This window comes from Zea mays, chromosome 8, assembly GCF_902167145.1.
Source record: "Zea mays cultivar B73 chromosome 8, Zm-B73-REFERENCE-NAM-5.0, whole genome shotgun sequence".
In the NCBI taxonomy this organism is placed as follows: domain Eukaryota; kingdom Viridiplantae; phylum Streptophyta; class Magnoliopsida; order Poales; family Poaceae; genus Zea; species Zea mays.
In genome coordinates, this window is record NC_050103.1 from 180,807,346 (window position 1) to 180,825,842 (window position 18,497).

At 46.5% G+C, this 18,497-nt stretch overlaps 1 protein-coding gene, 1 long non-coding RNA gene, 1 other non-coding gene and 1 pseudogene across 4 annotated transcripts; 2 read left to right on the forward strand and 2 right to left on the reverse strand.

The window, feature by feature from the left end:
• Window positions 1-536: 536 nt before the first annotated feature.
• On the reverse strand, window positions 537-3,807 carry LOC109941537 (uncharacterized). The gene is made up of 2 exons (XR_002264185.3): window positions 3,719-3,807; window positions 537-1,745 (listed from the first exon to the last, which is right to left on the reverse strand). It is a non-coding gene; the product is annotated as an uncharacterized lncRNA (long non-coding RNA).
• Window positions 3,808-8,720: 4,913 nt separating this feature from the next.
• LOC100279767 (uncharacterized) lies at window positions 8,721-12,219 on the forward strand. 2 transcript variants are annotated; one of them, NM_001370196.1, is made up of 7 exons: window positions 8,721-10,505; window positions 10,580-10,672; window positions 10,786-10,856; window positions 10,963-11,039; window positions 11,157-11,304; window positions 11,487-11,648; window positions 11,745-12,219. In NM_001370196.1, exons 1-7 carry the CDS (start codon window positions 10,160-10,162, stop codon window positions 12,078-12,080), a joined length of 1,233 nt encoding a protein of 410 aa, NP_001357125.1. In that variant the 5' UTR covers window positions 8,721-10,159; the 3' UTR covers window positions 12,081-12,219. The 2 variants fall into 2 exon arrangements, 1 of the variants encoding a protein (NP_001357125.1); NR_163965.1 differs by lacking the exon at window positions 11,745-12,219 and having other exon boundaries at window positions 8,726-10,467; window positions 11,487-11,600.
• On the reverse strand, window positions 12,170-15,843 carry LOC103636648 (cellulose synthase A catalytic subunit 4 [UDP-forming]-like; annotated as a pseudogene).
• Window positions 15,844-17,271: 1,428 nt separating this feature from the next.
• Window positions 17,272-17,410, forward strand: LOC111590026 (small nucleolar RNA Z247). Its single transcript, XR_004852319.1, has one exon. It is a non-coding gene; the product is annotated as a small nucleolar RNA Z247 (small nucleolar RNA).
• The last annotated feature ends 1,087 nt before the right edge of the window (window positions 17,411-18,497 follow it).

The following is an 18,497-nucleotide window of genomic DNA, read 5'->3' on the forward strand; positions in this document are numbered from 1 at the left end:
TACAATAAAGGATAGGGATCGAGTTTGGAACAATGATTTAATAAGTTAGGAATAACATCAATTGAAGAAAAGATTGTTTAACATCGATTAAGATGGTTGAGATATGTTCAACGAATACCTTTAGAGCCACTAGTGCGTAGTAGAATTCTAAGATGTGCTAACAACAGGAAGATAGGCAGAGGAAGACTAACGTTGATACAAGAAGAGACAGTATAGGGAGACTCCAAAGATTTAGCCTTAATAAGATTGTATGAACCTAAACTTTCGTTTTTGTTGGGTTTTAATTAGCATGCCTTTTTTACTAGGAAAACTGTAGGGGAAGCCCTTACAACATAAAATTTTATTAAACAGAAACAAAACTGTATAGAGCATGAAGAAAGAACCAGCTAGAAGAGAAAAAGGAAAAGAAAAAATATAAAGAGTTATACCAAAAGGATATCTTCAGTCTAAGATCAGGGCACAATCTAACCAACTGTAGCTTGAACATGCCATTGAAGCAGTGCTTCCAAGAAGAGAGCGAGGACCGAGGAAACAGATTCTCTAAAGATAGTAGCATTCCTTTATTTCCAGATTTCCTAAGCCGAAACAAACAGAAAGATTTCCATGAAGAACTTTCTAAGTGATCCCTTGTCGATGCGACCATTGAGAAGAAATCCAAAAAGTGATCCCAATGAATGTCCATGTAATTCCAGCAATCTGTGCTAAAAGGGCAAAGGTTTTAACTAGCCTACCTTAACAACTATTTTGTATTTAATCCTTTCCACTTAAAAGTTAGTAGCTATTTTACATTTAACCCCTTCCACATAAAAGTCATTGTTGGATTTTGATTGGATGCACCCGATCGCTTGATATCAACATGTCTGATAGCTCATGATAAGTTATTTTGCTTGAGATTAAAATTCTTTGTTATTTAGTAGTTTGATTGTACTGTTGTTTAATTGTACAATAATTTGTATCTATTATTATTGGTTTACAATTGGCCAATTTATACATAGAGTATTCTAAAAAGGTCCGCTCACAGTTAGAATGAAATGTGTTGCCATTTTTGGGCAATTGGACCAATAACAAAAGCATCATCTCAGACTTTCATGGTATTTGTGGTCCAGAAAAAACATGTTATAGAAAACAAGGAAGGGTTGGGCTAAGATGACCCTAATATTTGCAACCTCAACTAACATTGTGCACCTCTTTATGGCTTGTTCGGTTATTTCCGTTCTATATGAATTGGAGGGGATTAGTATGGATTGGAAGGGATTTTGACTTACTAGGGATTAAAATCGACTCAATCCTCTTCAATCCAGATGGATTGGGGTTAAGCCGAACATGCCCTTACCTAGCTCACTCCCACCTCCATCACCAAACTCAAGGTGCAAACATCATCTCCAGTTCCAACTACTCTAACTCTTCCTATTCGGCTCGTCTAATTGGCACATGGATCGGATCAAAATTGCTTTGATGGTTATGTTTGCACCACTTTCTTTGAGTTGAACGGGTCGATTTTGTAAAGAATCTGACAACACCGAGGCTTTAGATTCAACTTGGCCGATGCTAGGCTATTCAAAATTGAGCCTGAACGATGTGAAGCTGTTTTTTTCTCGGGGACATCTATTAGACTTAGACTTGCTAATATAACATCTAGGCTTGTCTCGAAGCATATTCGTTCACTGCATCCTCTCCTTCATTCACAAACGCGCATCGTTGCTCTCAGAGATGAAGCTAGGTTATTTTTAAGGGTGCAGATGTACCTAAAAATAGAAATTTTGTAGATTTAGTTAAAATTTCATCATATACACATCTCTGGAAAAAAATATAATGGACTGGTTACTCTGTTTTGTACCTCACGCCTAACAACACTGCCATGCATGTGTGGCTTTTGTTCACCCGTCACGTGGTAGGAAGTGCAAGTTACAACGACGATCTGGTAGTGCAAGCAAGGTACGTGAAAAACTACTACCTCGCCAACTTAGTCCTAGGTCCCATTATATTAGCAGCACCCCAACTTGTTTGTACAATGTCCACTCTTGCTCTGAGTTCACTCCCGGACTAGAAAAGATGCCTCGTGATTTGGTTGCCTAAGCCCTAGGGAACGAGTCAACGGGTCACACAAAATATGTCATCTGAACCTAGAACCGTTATGCAAAACACGCGACTTGAAGGTCCACATGGACGGGATGGGGTCGATTAACAGAAAGTTCGATGGTCGGTCAACGGAATGTGTTTCATCCTCGACGTCGCAGGGGTGCACTGCCGGCAGCTGGTTTCGTTCAGTGGTGTCTCCAATCGTGCGCGATCGATGCATCCAACTTGCCAAGAGCAAATGGATCGAAGGGACTCAAACTCCTCCTACCGGCTACCGCTCTTGTGTCTATAGAGTCTCTCACTAAAACTCCTCTTAAAACTTAAAATATTCATACTATAATCTTACTATGTATTTTATATTCATGGATGTCTTAATATAATGCTACTTCAAACTATTACATATGTCTATTGTGAGTGATTTAGTGAGATTATATTGCTCTAGCGATTTAAGTAAAGAACAGACTGCCACTATCATTTTGCTGGAGATACAAGTTGATGTATACTTGTGCAACATGAAGCCTTAACTTCTGCTCGGTCAATGTTATGTAATAAAGAAGTGAAGAAAAGACTCGTTCCTATTAAAACGCACGTCACGGCGCCCGCGTCCGCTGCTGCTGTCGCTTGGGCTGGGCTTGGTCTTGGGCAAGCCAAGGTAAAAGAGTTGTGTGGTCGGCCAGTGCAAGCAAAAAAACACCGACACCCATGGCTATCTGACTGAGCGCGTCCATGTCCAGGTCCTGCACATAGACCCTGGTCTTCGCTGATCGGCTGCTGTTTAACCGTTGCACAAGCGCGCGGCGCAGCGTCATATCATTTCCAGCGCCAACGTCGCCGGCTACGCCATCTCCTCCACCACCGGCTCCAGTGCCGCCTAAAGCCTACGCCGTCTCCTCCTCCTCCATCTCCATCGCTCCCACCGACGCAACCTCCACCACCAATGTCATCGCCTCCTATGTCTGTACGCTATCCGCCTTCTCTCAATGGTGTCCGGACATCACTCGCGCCTCCGACATCACATTTGTCATTGGCTCCACGTCCACCGCTCCGGTCATCAGGAACACCATCAATATCGTCATGGTCCTCTAAGTCGTTAAGCAACGGCATGGCGGTGGGCATAGGCGCCGCCATCGTGGCGCTGGTCATGCTCGGCCTCGCCGCCGGGCTCGTCTACTGCTTCATGGGAACGAAGCGATGGAGGCGGTCGCCGCCGCCGTCTGAGGAGTTCCGAGGTACGTATACGCGTATGTACAGCTACCCGTACAAGTAAGTCGCCTTTGTTCTTGGCATGCTGGCGAATGGCGATGAACAAGAGCAATGTTTCGCAACTCGGGACGACGCCGAGCGCGGGTCCCCAACCCCAGCATTAGCGTGGTGACCGTGGTCAGGCGGCGTGCTTGCGCTTGCGCCCCATGGATGGTGGGCGAGGTGTCTGCACTGCACGTAGCTGAAATGGTGCGCCTTGGCGCCACTTTCGCTCTCTAGAGGCTGCTGGACTGACCGACCTCTCGGTGTTAGAATCTATACTGCCTAGGATCGATTCCTAAGTCCCTAGAATACCAATCCGTCTGTAACTGAAAGTAAAATCTTGATGACGTGTAGATCTGATCTACTATCTACTGAGAGGAACGGGGAAACACACCTTTATTGTTGTTGCTATCTTCATACCGTCGCCCTGCAGAGAAGCAGCAGGCATCGGGATCCGAGCCGCTGTAGGTTGTCGCGTTTCTAAACACTCCGACGTCTAGGCGATGGGGCCTCTGAGGACTAGGGTTTTGGGGCGAGGTACTAGCGTTAGTTTTTCCTGCGACCCCTTAGTCCTATATATAGCGTCGTGTGTCTGGGGGCTCCAACCGAGGTTAGTGTGGGCCCTCCCGATCAAGGGCCCGATTAAAGGAACGATAGTTGGGTTAAGCCCAATCCAGTCTCTATTGACCGGCTGTAGAGGACACACCCAACAATCTCCCCTTTGTTCTCTACATTCCTTGTACTCAACTTTTCTGGATTCCATCCCTTGACAAGTTTACACATAGAGACCAATGTGTGACAATGACCGATTAAGTATCATCGCACTCATTGACTACAACATGCTCGCCTGCTTCAGAACGGAAAAGACTTTATTTGGTTGCAATCTGCAGCCCCTGTGATTCAAGATCATAGGCACTCCCTTAAACCCATGCCGGCTACGTGATATCTTAACACGTTGGGTGGAAGACCTTTTTGTGAGCGGATCCGCTAGCATCTGCTATGTTCTGTTATGCTCATCTTTTATGGTTTGATCCTGAATCTACTCCTTAACAACATAACACTAAAAGTCAATGAACTTGGCAGCGCCACATGACTTGTTGTTATAGGAATACGGTATCGCTGGCTCATTATCGCAGTAAATTCTCAGTGGTCGCTCTAAGCTATCAACCACTCTTAATCCGGGTACAAATTTCTTTATCTTTATTGCCTGCCCATTTGCCTCATGCATGGTTACAAACTCAGCGTGCATTGTCGACGATGCTCTCGCTGTCTGTTTGCAACTTTTATAAGAAATAACTCCCCCAGATATAGTAAATTTATACCTCGAAGTAGGGAACTAGATCTTCTGTTTATTAGCATGAGGCCATTTTCGTACCTTGGAGGTACATTAGAGCCTTCTTAACTGCTTAACGGTGTTCTATGTCTGGGTTGATCTGATATCTCCCAAACATCCCGGTAGTAAATTCTAAGTCAGGGCGAATATATATTTGAGCATACAAAATGCTTCTGATAGTAGAAGCATATGGTACTGACTTTATCTGATCTTTCTGTCACTGAATCTGGGGATACTGATGATTCCCAAACTTATCACCCTTGACTATTGGCGCAGGCGTGGCCTTACACTGATGCATACTGTACTTCTTTAGTACTTCTCTATGTATGACTTCTGTGAGAGTTCTAATACTTCATTATGCCTATCTCTGTGAAATTCTATTTTAAAACGTAAGAGGCTTCTCCTATGTTTTTTTTATATCGAAGTTCGAGGAACGAAAACTTTCTGTTTCCGCTAGTAGATCTTTATCACTACTAGCTAAAAAATATGCCATCGACATACAGAACAAGGAAGATATACTTTTCTTAGACTTCGCATAAATGCAATTGTCTTCCTCGTTTTCCTCGAAACCAAAACTTTCTGATAGTCTGATCAGATTTGATGTACCACTGTCTGGAGAAATGTTTTAATCCTTAAATGGACCTCCATAAGTGACATCCCTTGTTTTTCTTTAACTGCTCATGACAAAACCCTTTGGTTGTGCCATGAACACGTTTTCTGTTAACTCTCCATTTAGTGATGTTGTCATTACATTCATCTTATGGAGCTCTAGATCAAATGAGCCACTAGTGCCATAATGATCCGAAATTAATCTTTTGTTAGGACAAGTGAGAAGGTTTCATGGTAGTCAATGCCTTCTCACTGTGTGAACGCCTTGGCCACATGTCCTTGTCTCTTTCTATATTCCCTTTGGAGTCACGCTTGGTCTTCTTGCGCTTCTCATAGCTATTTCATATGTAGTGGGATCACCTTCTGCATCGATGTCCTCACACATATAAATCTCATCGCTTTCTATGTCTACACTTGTGTAAACTCCATAATCATCAGGAATCGCAGATCGTCTAGACCTTCGAGACCTTCATAAACTTTGTTTCTAGTTCTGGTTCGTTCTGGGGCTCCTGCATTAGTGCATCACTTGGCGTGACACTACTACTGTCATGTGAACTCTCCTGTGCAACCGACTCAGAAGAGCCAGAATGTGCAGAAGGTGTACTGACTTGCTCTGTAGTAGTTGCACTTGGTGATACAATATTTGCAGCAGGGGTTTCACCTCGAGTCGTTACAACCGTTGGTGGAACCACAGCGGGTATCGAGAAGTATGGTTCTTCAACCATCGGAATCGGGACATACATCCTCTTTCCTGAAGGTCAACCTCTCTGAGTACCTTACTCCCCTTGATCATGTCATCTTCTAGGAAAATGGCATGTCTGGTTTCTATAAACTTGGTTTGTCTGCCTGGACAGTAGAATCTGTAACCCTTCGATCTCTCAGGGTAGCCAATAAAATGGTAGCTAGTGGTTCTCTCATCTAGCTTTTCCTGTCCAGGATTAAATATTCGAGCTTCTGCTGGACAACCCCATATGTTGAAGTAGTTGAGCGTGAACTTTCTGCCAGTCAACAACTCATATGGAGTTTTAGCCACTGATTTACTAGGAACTTTGTTGAGTATTTGCATACGGTTTTTAAAGCCACCATCCATAAACTCAATGGTAAGTTAGAGTAACTAAACATACTCATTACCATGTCCATCAATGTTCTTCTTACGCCTTTAGGAAACCACATTTTGTTGCGGTTCACCAGGTGTTGAATACTGAGCTACAATACTGTTTTCACTTAGGAACCTCGCGAAAGGATCCTGGGACCTGTCCATACTCAGTATGGTGCCCACATTACCCCCACACGATTTGATATGACAATCTTTGTGTTCAAATCGTGTTGTTTTTCTACATCAGCCTTGAACTATTTAAACTTGTCTACATCTTATGATCTGTCCCTTAAAAAAAGGTAAATATAATCGCAGCGAGAGTAGTCATCTGTGAAGGTTATGAACAAGTCAAACCCATCTACTGTCCTAACTGGAAAAGGACCACATATATCTGTATGAATAATTTCTAACACTCTCGTACTGTGCATGCAATCTCTGCATTGCTCTAAGTCTGTGAAGTCTAGGTGATGGAGAATCCGTCCCTTAACGAGATTTCTTTTCTCCCCCTCAAAATATGGCCCAAACGATAGTACCATAATTTCGACGAGGTTTCTCCATCACATTGTTTTCTTACTCCTGCCAATGTTGGCTGGTTTATTTTCTGGCGTATCTAGCACCACTGTGCGAAGATAAATAAAGCATGTCTCGTCAGATGGCGAGACCAAACTCTTTATTATCAAAACTGAATAACACAGTCTCTATCACCGAAGTGATGTTGGATGTGTTGATTGTCTAATCACGAAAATGAAGTTAAGTGTCTGCTTGCTTTCCGTTAACCACTGTAACTGTTTTCAGCCCTCTGGGAGCCTTAGGTTTGTATGGAATTACATTCTGTAGCATCTATTGCAGGAATTCTGAACACTTTCTATTGTATGCCCTGTCTTCTTGCAATAGAGGCAGGTCTCAGGGGATCTGAGAAACAGTCTGATTGTTGCATATAGAAAACATCGTGATCATGTTTGATCTTATTCTTGAACCTTTCTTAGAGGTCTTGTTCTGTTTGAGGAATCTTAGTTTGGGAAGATTGATAGAATCACTTATTTGACTTATCAACCTTTCCTTCTTCTAGACAAACTATGTCACGAGTTGATCTATATAGCACTTGTCCATTTAGACAGGTGTTTTACTGATCATGAAATGTCTCATATTCTGGAATAGCACCCTCAATAGGATCCTGGATGAGACTCTTATTATGATCAAGTACATTACACTTGGATCTTTTTCAATTGACCTTATAGATGCTTTAAGGCGCCATCTTAAGGTCATCCTAAGGTGAGCCTACTGTAGGCTTAATGGGTTTCTCAAAACACAGTGAGGAATCTATTTCATCCACTGTAGTTATCATTTCAATCTTTTCCCGCCATAAGTGACAATAAATACCACATAACGGTTTAATCTGTCTTGTCTGACCAACTAATAGGCCAATATGTGCACTTTTGCAAAGTAAAATAGAAAATATTTAGGACATCTGAAGTAAATACTGAAACATAGAACTTGCATGAATTAAATATCCGACGTTGGTCAAATAATAATCATGTGTGATCTACAAAATTTCTTGTTCTAAAATTCTAAACCATCGTTAGATGATTTAGAAAACTTAATTCTTGTATAAAATGTGGCAACAATATTCGACGTTGGTCAAAATATTCAATCACCACAAAAACTGAATTCTATGCACTTAAAGAGAATTAATCCACGTAGGCTTCATAATAAACAATAGTGCATAGAAAAACAAATAATAATCTGGTTCTAAAATTCTAAAACCATCGTTGGATGATCTAGAATATGTTTATTTCTGTTCAAAATGTGGTAACAATATCTAACGTTGGTTAGAATATTCAATTACCACAAATTTTCTGAATTCTATGCAATTTAGTCAATAAATTAATCAACGTTGGTTTCATAATCAACTGAAAAATTGCATAAAATATTGAATAAAGTACCAAAGTACGCAGCGGAATAAAATAGTCCATAAATATATCTGTAATTTTCTATAACTGAAAAATATTTCTAAGATATTTTCTGAATTTTCTGCACTATTTTTTTTCTTATTTCTTTTCTGTGTTTCTAATTTCTGGAAATAGTAAACAAATTCCCGAAAAAAAAATTGGAGGCCATTTTGGCTTGATCGGCCTCTTGGCCCATCAAGGCGGCCCACCTTTTGGCCGCTGCCAGCAGGGAGCGCGCGCCCAGGCCGCAACCTGGGCCTGGGCCACGAATCTGGCCTAGCCGCGGGCGCCTCCCGCACCTCCACCTCCATCCAGCGCCGTTAGATATAATCCGACGGTCAGGAGTGCACGGCGCACTATGCAGGTTTTATATATAGCGTGGAGTTCGGGGTGACAGCAAACCCTAGCCATTTTCTTTTCTTATCCCCAGCCGCCACAAAGACAGCCGGCCGCCTGGGAACTTTTTTTTCTTTTCTTCTTCCTGGCCGACCGCACCTCCCACTTCTCTCTATTTTTTTTTCCTTGCACCATGGCTTGGCAAACGGATCTAGGCTGGCTTCCTCTCTTTCTGTTCTTCTCCTGCTCTGTTCTTTGCTTCTTTCTTCCCCACCGAACAGCTCAAACCGGTGAGCTAGCCGCTGCCTGAGCGCGCAGCCGGCTCACATATCCGAGGATGACCGGATTAATGTTCAGGGGCATGCGGGTTTTACCGCCGGTGTGCGCGTCCCCTCAGTAGGGCGCGCCGCCGTCGGTCAAACGCCGACAGCTGTCCCTGTTGACAGCAGAGAAAAGGGGTCGACCTCTTGGTCGACTTCTGTGACTGTGCACGCCCAGATCTTATCTCCCTTACCTCTTTGACTCGATCTCGTTCTCTGTGATGTATGAGATGGATCTAATGTAATATTCGGGATCGAGTTATGAGTTGATAGAACGTAGATTTTCTGTGAGGATTTTTTTGTACCTTTTCTAATCTGCTCTGTCATCTAGGCCGTGGATGTAAAAGATCCCGAGCCACTGTGATCTCTGTTGACCCAGATTTAAAACTGATCAGGGTTAGGTTATTAAACCCTAACCCTAAAACATCGATCTGTTTTTACTATCTCGAATCTTCTGGGTTTGGCCGAGACCAAATCTCTGTTAGTGGCCAAAACCCTAGATTTAGGGTTAGGTAAACCCTAACCCGAGAGATAAAAAATATTCTTTCTATTTTAATCTATCTGTTCTCGGGTGATAAACGAAAAAAATAGTTCAATCATGTTGATCCGAGACTTTTCTGTGATCTCATAAAACTGATGCGGATTAGGAGATCTAGGGTTCTTAGGACGGCTTTGATACCATTGTTAGAATCTATACTGCCTAGGATCGATTCCTAAGTCCCTAGAATACCAATCCGTCTGTAACTGAAAGTAAAATCTTGATGACGTGTAGATCTGATCTACTATCTACTGAGAGGAACGGGGAAACACACCTTTATTGTTGTTGCTATCTTCATACCGTCGCCCTGCAGAGAAGCAGCAGGCATCGGGATCCGAGCCGCTGTAGGTTGTCGCGTTTCTAAACACTCCGACGTCTAGGCGATGGGGCCTCTGAGGACTAGGGTTTTGGGGCGAGGTACTAGCGTTAGTTTTTCCTGCGACCCCTTAGTCCTATATATAGCGTCGTGTGTCTGGGGGCTCCAACCGAGGTTAGTGTGGGCCCTCCCGATCAAGGGCCCGATTAAAGGAACGATAGTTGGGTTAAGCCCAATCCAGTCTCTATTGACCGGCTGTAGAGGACACACCCAACACTCGGCTCTTTCTTGTCTTATTGCCCCTGGCACCAGGCGAGTACTACGCCCCGCGGCTTCCGATGACGCCGCCGCCGAACCTTTCGCCGGCGCCGGCCATCACGGGCGGCACGTTCGCGTACGACGACCTAGCGGCGGCGACGGGCAGGTTCTCGGACGCGAACCTACTCGGGCAGGGCGGGTTCGGGCACGTGTACCGCGGCACGGTGGGCGGGCGGGAGGTGGCCATCAAGAAGCTGCAGGCCGGCGGCGGGCAGGGCGACCGCGAGTTCCGCGCCGAGGTGGAGATCATCAGCCGCGTGCACCACAAGAACCTCGTCTCCCTCGTCGGCTACTGCCTCTACGGCGAGCAGCGGCTGCTCGTGTACGAGTACGTGCCCAACAAGACCCTCGAGTTCCATCTCCACGGTATGCACGCACGGACGGACGCTGGAGCTCCTTAACTGCGAGTGGGTCTGTCTGACACTGGAGCTCGGTATCAGGGACAGGGAGTGGCAGGCCGACGCTGGACTGGCCGAGGCGGTGGAGGATCGCGGTTGGCTCCGCGAAGGGCCTCGCGTACCTGCACGAAGACTGTGAGTTCTTGACTCTTGCCCTCTGTTATGTTCCTCCCCTCTCTGTCTGTCCCTGGCAAAACGGGCTTATGCTTCTTCTTCTTCTTCTTCTTCTTTTTGTTCGCTGCTGTCAGGTTATCCAAAGATCATCCATCGTGACATCAAAGCGGCGAACATCCTTCTGGATTACCATTACGAGCCAAAGGTAGACCCAAACAGCCGAAAATCTTTAGCCTGCCTGCGTGCGTGCCTGCCTGCATGTTTTAACTGAAAGATTTGCACATTTTTTGGGGGTATATACATACATTCAGGTTGCAGATTTCGGGTTGGCCAAATACCAAGCAGCTGAAGTCACCCCTGTTTCTACGCGTGTGATAGGAACCTTCGGGTAAATCGTTCTGTGATGTTGGCAGGGCACACACTCACCAATTCGCCCACATACAGCATAACCTGCTGACGCATATTCTAAGACTGAATTTCTGTTGTCTTTTGTTTTTGTCCGCAGATATCTGGCTCCAGAGTACGCTGCCACAGGCAAAATTAGCGACCGGTCCGACGTCTTCTCCTTCGGTGTGATGCTGCTGGAGCTCATCACCGGGAGGAAACCAATCATGGCATCTTCAGAGTTTCAGTCTGTGGCATTGGTTTCTTGGGTGAGTGGTCCTTCTTTGGACCCAATCCTTCTTGCCTAAATTAGTTCCCATCCATCAGTTAACTATGACTGTGCTAAGTATCGGTACTGGTTGGTTATAAGCTGTTACATACTTTACATAATAGCATCACGTGGATTCCCCATTCGATATGCAACAGCGACAGTTCCTCTGCTCCTCAACAGGCTAGGCCATTGCTGACAAGAGCTGTGGAGGAGGAAAACTACGACGACCTCATCGATCCGAGGCTGGAGACCGACTACGACGCGCACGACATGGCGCGGCTGGTCGCGTGCGCCGCGGCCGCCGTGCGCCAGACCGCGCGGTGTCGCCCGCGGATGAGCCAGGTAAGGCTTCCTGCCCAAGAACAGAACGTCTCACACTGGATGCAGCCGTGTGGCTGCAAGTGCAAGCGTCACTCATTTCCCGCTCCAAATGGCTAGATCGTCCGGTACCTGGAGGGCGAGCTGTCGGTGGAGGACCTGAACGCCGGCGTGGTGCCGGGGCAGAGCGCGGTGCAGCGGTCGGGCGGCGGCACCACGGACCGGATCAGCCGGCTCGGGCGCGTGAGGGAGCACCGTGACCGGGACGACCATCACGGAGTGCACGAGCAGCGATCCCACCAGCGAGGACGCGGGCGACACGGGCGAGGTGGCGGGCGCGCAGGGGCAGCAGTGCTCCGGCAGGCGCGCGGCCGTCTACACCGAGAGGATGAGCCGGCGCACCACCGCCAGACGCACCCTGAATTCGTTGTTCGTTCGCGTACATCAGCATACTGAACTTTGCTTCAACTTTTCTAAATTATATAAGTTACTCTATTCTTTTTAACAACTTAGATCTCAAAGTTTTTGGTTGTGCGACATAGGGATGAAAAACGAACGGATATATACAGAAAACCTCTCTGGTTTTGTTTCCGTATCCGAATTTTATCATCGGAAACTACATTTATCATGCTCTTCATGCAAAATACAACTGCAATTTGGAGCTCCACTAATGTAAAACGATCTCCACTGATGCTAAATAAAACTTTCCATAACATACACAACAGCAATCAACACTTTGAATGCAAAATAGAACTATCAGATCAGGCAGCAGCAGCAGCAGCACCAGAAAACACGTCCGCCGCCGCACGACACCAGCTTACCGTAAGATCAGCAGATGACCGTGTTGCAGCTGTTGGTGTTGACGCCGGTCTCGGTTCCTCCGACGAAGGGGTCGATCTTGACCCAGAGCAGGGAGAAGACGGAGGCGAGGAGGACGGACCAGAGCACCACGATGGTGGGCGTGCGGTTCTGGCGGCCCATGAGGCCCTTGAGGAACGGGTAGAGGTGCATGATCACCCACATGGCGAAGAACACCTTGCCGAAGAGCGGGCCCCAGGACTCGTAGCCGCTGTTCAGCGCGGCCGAGAACCCCGCCACCACGCCCACCAGGTTCAGCACCAGGATGCTGGTGGGCGGGATCAGCACCGTCGTCCACTTGAACACGTACAGCTCCCCGAACTCCGTGTCGTCCGTGGCCTTCGCCGTCACCGTGAAGTTGGTGTCCAGCCCGGCGATCATCTTGAGGATGCCCTGGAACACCGCGAACAGGTGCGCCGACACGCCCCCGATGACCCAGAACTGCTCGTTGCGCCACCAGTCCTCGATCCCGATGCCGCTCCACCGCAGCTCCAGCACGCTCGTCACGATGATGGACATGAAAAGCCCGAGAAACCATATCGTCGCAGCGTTGGACAGCTGGAAGGAAAGAGTGACGAATGAGCATTTGTGGTGCCTGGCCAGGCATGCGTAGCTAGCTTAGCTAAACTTACCGTAGGGATAATGAACTTTCCCGTGAGCAGGCAGATGGCAGGCAGGCAGCAGTAGGCAACCAGAGGGAGTGAAGTGAACGGGTACACGATGGTGTTGATGTAGGACAGCCTCTGGAGCCATCTCAGACGGCCGCCGCCGTATCCGTACCACAGCGGGCAGTGCCGACTGAAGAAGATCTCGACAGAACCGAGAGCCCACCGGAGAACTTGGTGAAGACGGTCGGAAAGGTTGATCGGGGCTGATCCCTTGAATGCAGGCCTCACCGGCATGCAGTAGATGGATCTCCAGCCGCGGCAGTGCATCTTAAACCCAGTCAGAATATCCTCTGTAACTGAGCCATAGATCCAGCCAATCTGAAGGAAATTAAGAAGAAGAAAAATCGAAACAAGAAGTCAGGCCTCACTAACAGGGGAAAAATATCTGATATGTCATCAAGTTATGTTTCTGCTATTATAGGGAGATAAATGAAGGACAAGAATGCACCTCTTTTCCCCACTCAGTTTTCTCTTCGTATCCACAGCTAATGACATGAATGGCTTCTTTAATTAGGGTAGATGGGTTTGCAGATTCAGGAACGCCCCCATTCTCCATAAGAGTTGATTCAATAAAGACCGAGGACAGCCCAAAAGACTTCTCGAAGCTCATCTGAGAGATGAGCATGGACCTCTCGTACTCATCGTAGTCTGAAAAACAACCGCAGTGTAACTGTAATGAGCATGCTATTTTTTTTATTTCAGGCTACAAATTTTGACAGACCACATCCACGCACTTACTGTCGATTTCGCGAAGGTTAAAAATGGCAGACTCAAGGTCTTCTCGCCGAGAGTCTCTGTGGATCTCCCTCTCACTTCTTTCGACCTTTTTCTTGGGGCAGCAGCAGCAACACCACGAACAAATCGTAGACTTCGGAAGTGCAGGCAGTGATGGAGGTCCATAACCATAAAGTGCCTACCGATAGAAACAACAACCAGTTCCCACATAAACTGGGCCTTGGATGCCGTCAAGTCCTTTCATATTAACCTATTCAATGTAAGAATGGACATATAAGTTGTGTGAAGATAACTAAGATGCAACACGATATCCCCAGCTAAAGCACTTACGTCAAAGAACACAACGTTCCTGTTGGCATATCGATCAATGCCATCGAACCTCTGGGGAAATTGTACGTAGCAGACATCTCTGCCAACAGTAGGGTCCATCATGAAGCACATTGCTTCACGAACTGCTTTGCTGTTGTTAACATAGTGATCGCAGTCAAGATTAAGAATGTAAGGAGCATTTGTCAGAACAGCAGACACTCGGACCTACCAAATTAGAAAGTTTCTCATTCAGTGCATGCTCAAACAATCTTGGAATAGAATGAACTTCTATATACTGCAATTAGCACTGAAGAATGTTGTACCAGAGCATTCATAGCCCCTGCCTTCTTGTGGTGTTGGTAGCCTGGTCTTTTCTCTCTTGACACATACACTAACCGAGGAAGTTCATTTCCATCAAAGTCCCGTGCACCAGTCTCACCAAGGAAAACCTGTCACCAAAAGCCAGGGGTATGGGTAAGAGCAAGCTTGACACTCTAGCAAGGATCGACACACATCATAGTAGAGTCAGAAAATGGAGCATCTTAGTATAGAAAAAAAACAATGCCTGACTAGGATGTATATTTGCAAGTTCAAGTGGAACAACACCTGGCTAGGATGTTGTTATCGTTTATATTTATTTATTTCATGACAGAAGACATGCATGTTCAGTGTTGACCAGGATGGAAAGAAATATTTAGAGCTTGATTTATTTCCAAAAAATAACTACTCGTATTATATATAAATTTCAGTAATCAGTTCTATACTAGAAGTAAAGTACCATCATGCAATAAAGAAGTTGCTCAGTATGAGCACAGATATCACATCCTGATATTTCACTCGTAAGAAGGAAACTACCTGGATCATGCATGCCAGGGTGGTCGCGAGGATTGTTCCAAGGCCATGGTGTACCGTCTTGCATGATCCAGCCTTCATCGGGTGTCTTTTGAGCCTTGGCAACCAAAGCATTAATCCTCACCTTGTACTCTTCATAGTCCCTCTGTGTAAACACAAGTACATAACGTTATTTGTATAAAAACAGAAGGCATGGCCAGTAAAAAAACAATAAATGTTGTTCAAATGAGCAACCAAGATCTACCTTCATAGCCCTACGCTCCTTGACAAAAGATGGGTGTATCTTGTCCTTCAAGTAGTCAATTTTCTGTGAGAAGTAGAATTCAGGAGCTCGTGGCTCAATGGTGTACTTCTTGCAAAATGGCACCCACTTTCTAGCAAATTCTGCAGTCTCCGCAAGTGATTCAAATGTGAGCATAGCAGAACCATCATCGGATACGTAGAGGGGGAGATCCGCATGTGATGCCGTGGGAGTGGGTCCGCCGCTGCGGAAAGAGGGGGAGATCGCTCGCGCTGCCGGCGCTGGGCCCATTCCCGACCTCGTGGCATCTGCTGTGGCCGCGTCCCTGCTCCACATCTCCTTAGGCAGCTACGCGCATGGGACCAACCAAGCAAGAGGCGCACGTCGCCGTCGGCAGCTTCCTCACGCAAGTGCCGGCAGGAACTCCGCCCTAGAGAGCGTGTGGGCGGGCGTGCCCCGTCCGTGCAGATGCAGAACAGGTCGTCGTCCTCGTCAATCCTCCTCGCCGGACTTGTCCGCTTCAACGCTGCCTGGTGCATGGCGGGCGGCCTGTTGGGTCGGAACCGTGGTTTCAGCAAAACCAAACCAAACCCATCCGGCCCACCAGCCTGCTCAGCTCGTTGCCCACCCAAGCAAATTAGCCCGATAGAAAATCCAGACCATGAGAACAATTAGTGCAAGATGTTTATTATTTTGTGGTTGTTCCTTCCCGTCACGCGAACTCACTGGGACTAGAAAGAGAGCGAGGGGGACCAGCATCATTTTCTACTAGTGTCTAACGCGTGCTCTGCACGCGTTGTTGTTTTTATCCTTCACGATGCTGCCAGGTAGATGCTTATGCATCCCGCAATTCTAGAGGCCACTTCATCGGTTGCTTCTTGCCTATAGGCATAGCCTTGGGGGAGTGGGTGTGTCCATTCCCCTCTGGTGAATGCTCTGAAGAAGCTAGGGTTCATCAGTGGGGTCCAGTAATTGTTGTGTTGGCCATGAACTGCATTCATGCCTCTGGATTTGCACCATGCGGCTGATGCTTCTTGGAGTCTCTGTCAAAGTTCAGTGGAGAATTAATAAATGAAATATTAATGTTAGGTTGACATGCATGTTTATCAATTAGAAAAACAAATATCCCTCTGGTCATATCATTGAACATATTCAATGATTCTTGCTTCATTGCAAATGTTGAACGGTTTTGAAAACTTTCGTATGGCTCGGGCTAAAAAGTTTGAAATAGCGCTTGTTAAGATATGATGCTAATCCTGATAACGCGTGTGTTATCAGATATAGTCAGTTAGTAATATCCTATATTTTGGGACTAGATACGGCAGAGTTTGTTCAGCAATACATAGATCCTGTAGGTCCCATCTTAAAGGTTGTTACTCATGTAAATCTAAGCATCATTGCTTTCCTATTTAATAGAATCATGCGGCCTCGACAGAGGTGAGAACGCTTCATCAATTTCTACATGGTATCTAGAGCCTATTCCTCATTAAGCTCATCCATGGCGTCACCATCCAATCCTCCTCTTTCCCTCCCTTCCTCCCTGAATATCACCATCACCGAGAAGCTCTCCAGGACAAATCACGTCCTCTGGCAAGCCCAAGTGCTGCCGGCGATCCGTGCTGCCCAATTTGAGGGTTATCTTGATGGATCCATTGCTGCGCCTCCTCCGGCCATCAATGAAAAAGACGGCGATAAGGTCATCTCCAAGCCCAACCCGGAGTATGCTCGCTGGGTTGCGCAGGACCAAGCCGTTCTCAGCTATCTGTTCTCATCGCTCACAAGGGAGATCCTTACAACTGTTGCTTCGCTCCGCACCTCGGCGCAAGTTTGGTCTACCTTGGAGCAGATGTTCACGTGCCAAACTCGGGCGCGTTCCGTTAGCACGCGCATTGCGCTGCATACTCTGAAGAAAGGGAATTCTTCAGTTGCTGACTATTACTCCAAAGTCCGTAGCCTCGCCGATGAGCTTGGTGCCTCGGGCGTGGTTATCTCTGATGATGAACTGGTGTCCTACATCTTGTCGGGCCTTGAAGAAAATTACAATCCGGTGGTCTCGGCGGTTCTAGCCCGTGAAGAACCAGTAACGCCTGGGGCCCTGTATGCTCAGCTTTTGAGCCATGAATCTCGGCTAGAGCTGCAATCTGGTGCAAGCAACATCCAGTTCTCAGCCAATATGGCGTCCTATGGAGGTCGCAATAGGGGCCGATCTGGCTCCTCTCGTGGCGGTGGGCAGTCCCGTGGTCGTGGCCGATTCCAGGGTGCCTACTCTAGCAACAGCACCGGCCGCCACAATAGGCAAGACACTGGCAATCGCTCCAAGAAACCCACGTGCCAACTATGCTTCAAAGTTGGACACGTTGTTACCAATTGTTGGTACAGATTTGACGAAAATTTCGTCCCTGATCAACGCCTCGCCGCAGCAGCCGCTCCATCCACTACTGATCCATCCTGGTACACAGACACGGGCGCAACTGATCACATCACAGGCGAATTGGACAAACTTGCTGTTTATGATCGCTATAATGGCACTGATCAGATACACACTGCAAGCGGCGCAGGTATGAACATTCGTCACATTGGTTATTCGTCTATTCATACCCCTGGTCGTAATTTACATCTCCACAAAATTCTTCACGTTCCCCAGACATCAAAAAATTTAGTCTCTGTTCATCGGCTCACTACAGACAATAATGTTTTTATTGAATTTCACCCTAATTTTTTCTTGATTAAGGATCAAGCAACGAAGCAAGTGCTTCTTCGAGGACCATGTGAACGTGGACTCTACCCCTTGCCGTCCCCTTCTCAGTCATCCGATAATAAGGCGGCGTTTCATGTTTCCACAGCGATGCCGTCCCTTTCAAGGTGGCACCACAGGCTCGGTCATCCCTCCTATGCTACGGTGTCGCGCGTTGTTCGTGAACACGCATTGCCATGTTCTTCTGAGTCCTTGTCCCAGTCCGTGTGTGGAGCTTGCCAACAGGCAAAGTCTCACCAGCTTCCTTATAGTGTGTCCACTAGCAAGTCTAGCTTTCCTCTTCAATTAGTTTTCTCTGATGTATGGGGACCGGCCATTGATTCTTTTGGTCGTTATAACTATTATGTCAGTTTTATTGATGATTATAGTAAATTCACCTGGATATATCTCATGCGCCATAAGTCGGATGTTTTTTGTTATTTTAAAGAGTTTCAAGCTCTTGTTGAACGCCTTCT

What these genes read in the sequence shown, in the direction of transcription:
- LOC100279767 (NM_001370196.1), top strand. Translation starts at nt 10,160, where the DNA reads ATGACGCCGCCGCCGAACCTTTCGCCGGCGCCGGCCATCACGGGCGGC. An exon ending in CGCGTACCTGCACGAAGACT is followed by an intron (nt 10,673 to 10,785) that starts GTGAGTTCTTGA and finishes CGCTGCTGTCAG; the next exon opens with GTTATCCAAAGATCATCCAT. An exon ending in CTGTGGCATTGGTTTCTTGG is followed by an intron (nt 11,305 to 11,486) that starts GTGAGTGGTCCT and finishes GCTCCTCAACAG; the next exon opens with GCTAGGCCATTGCTGACAAG.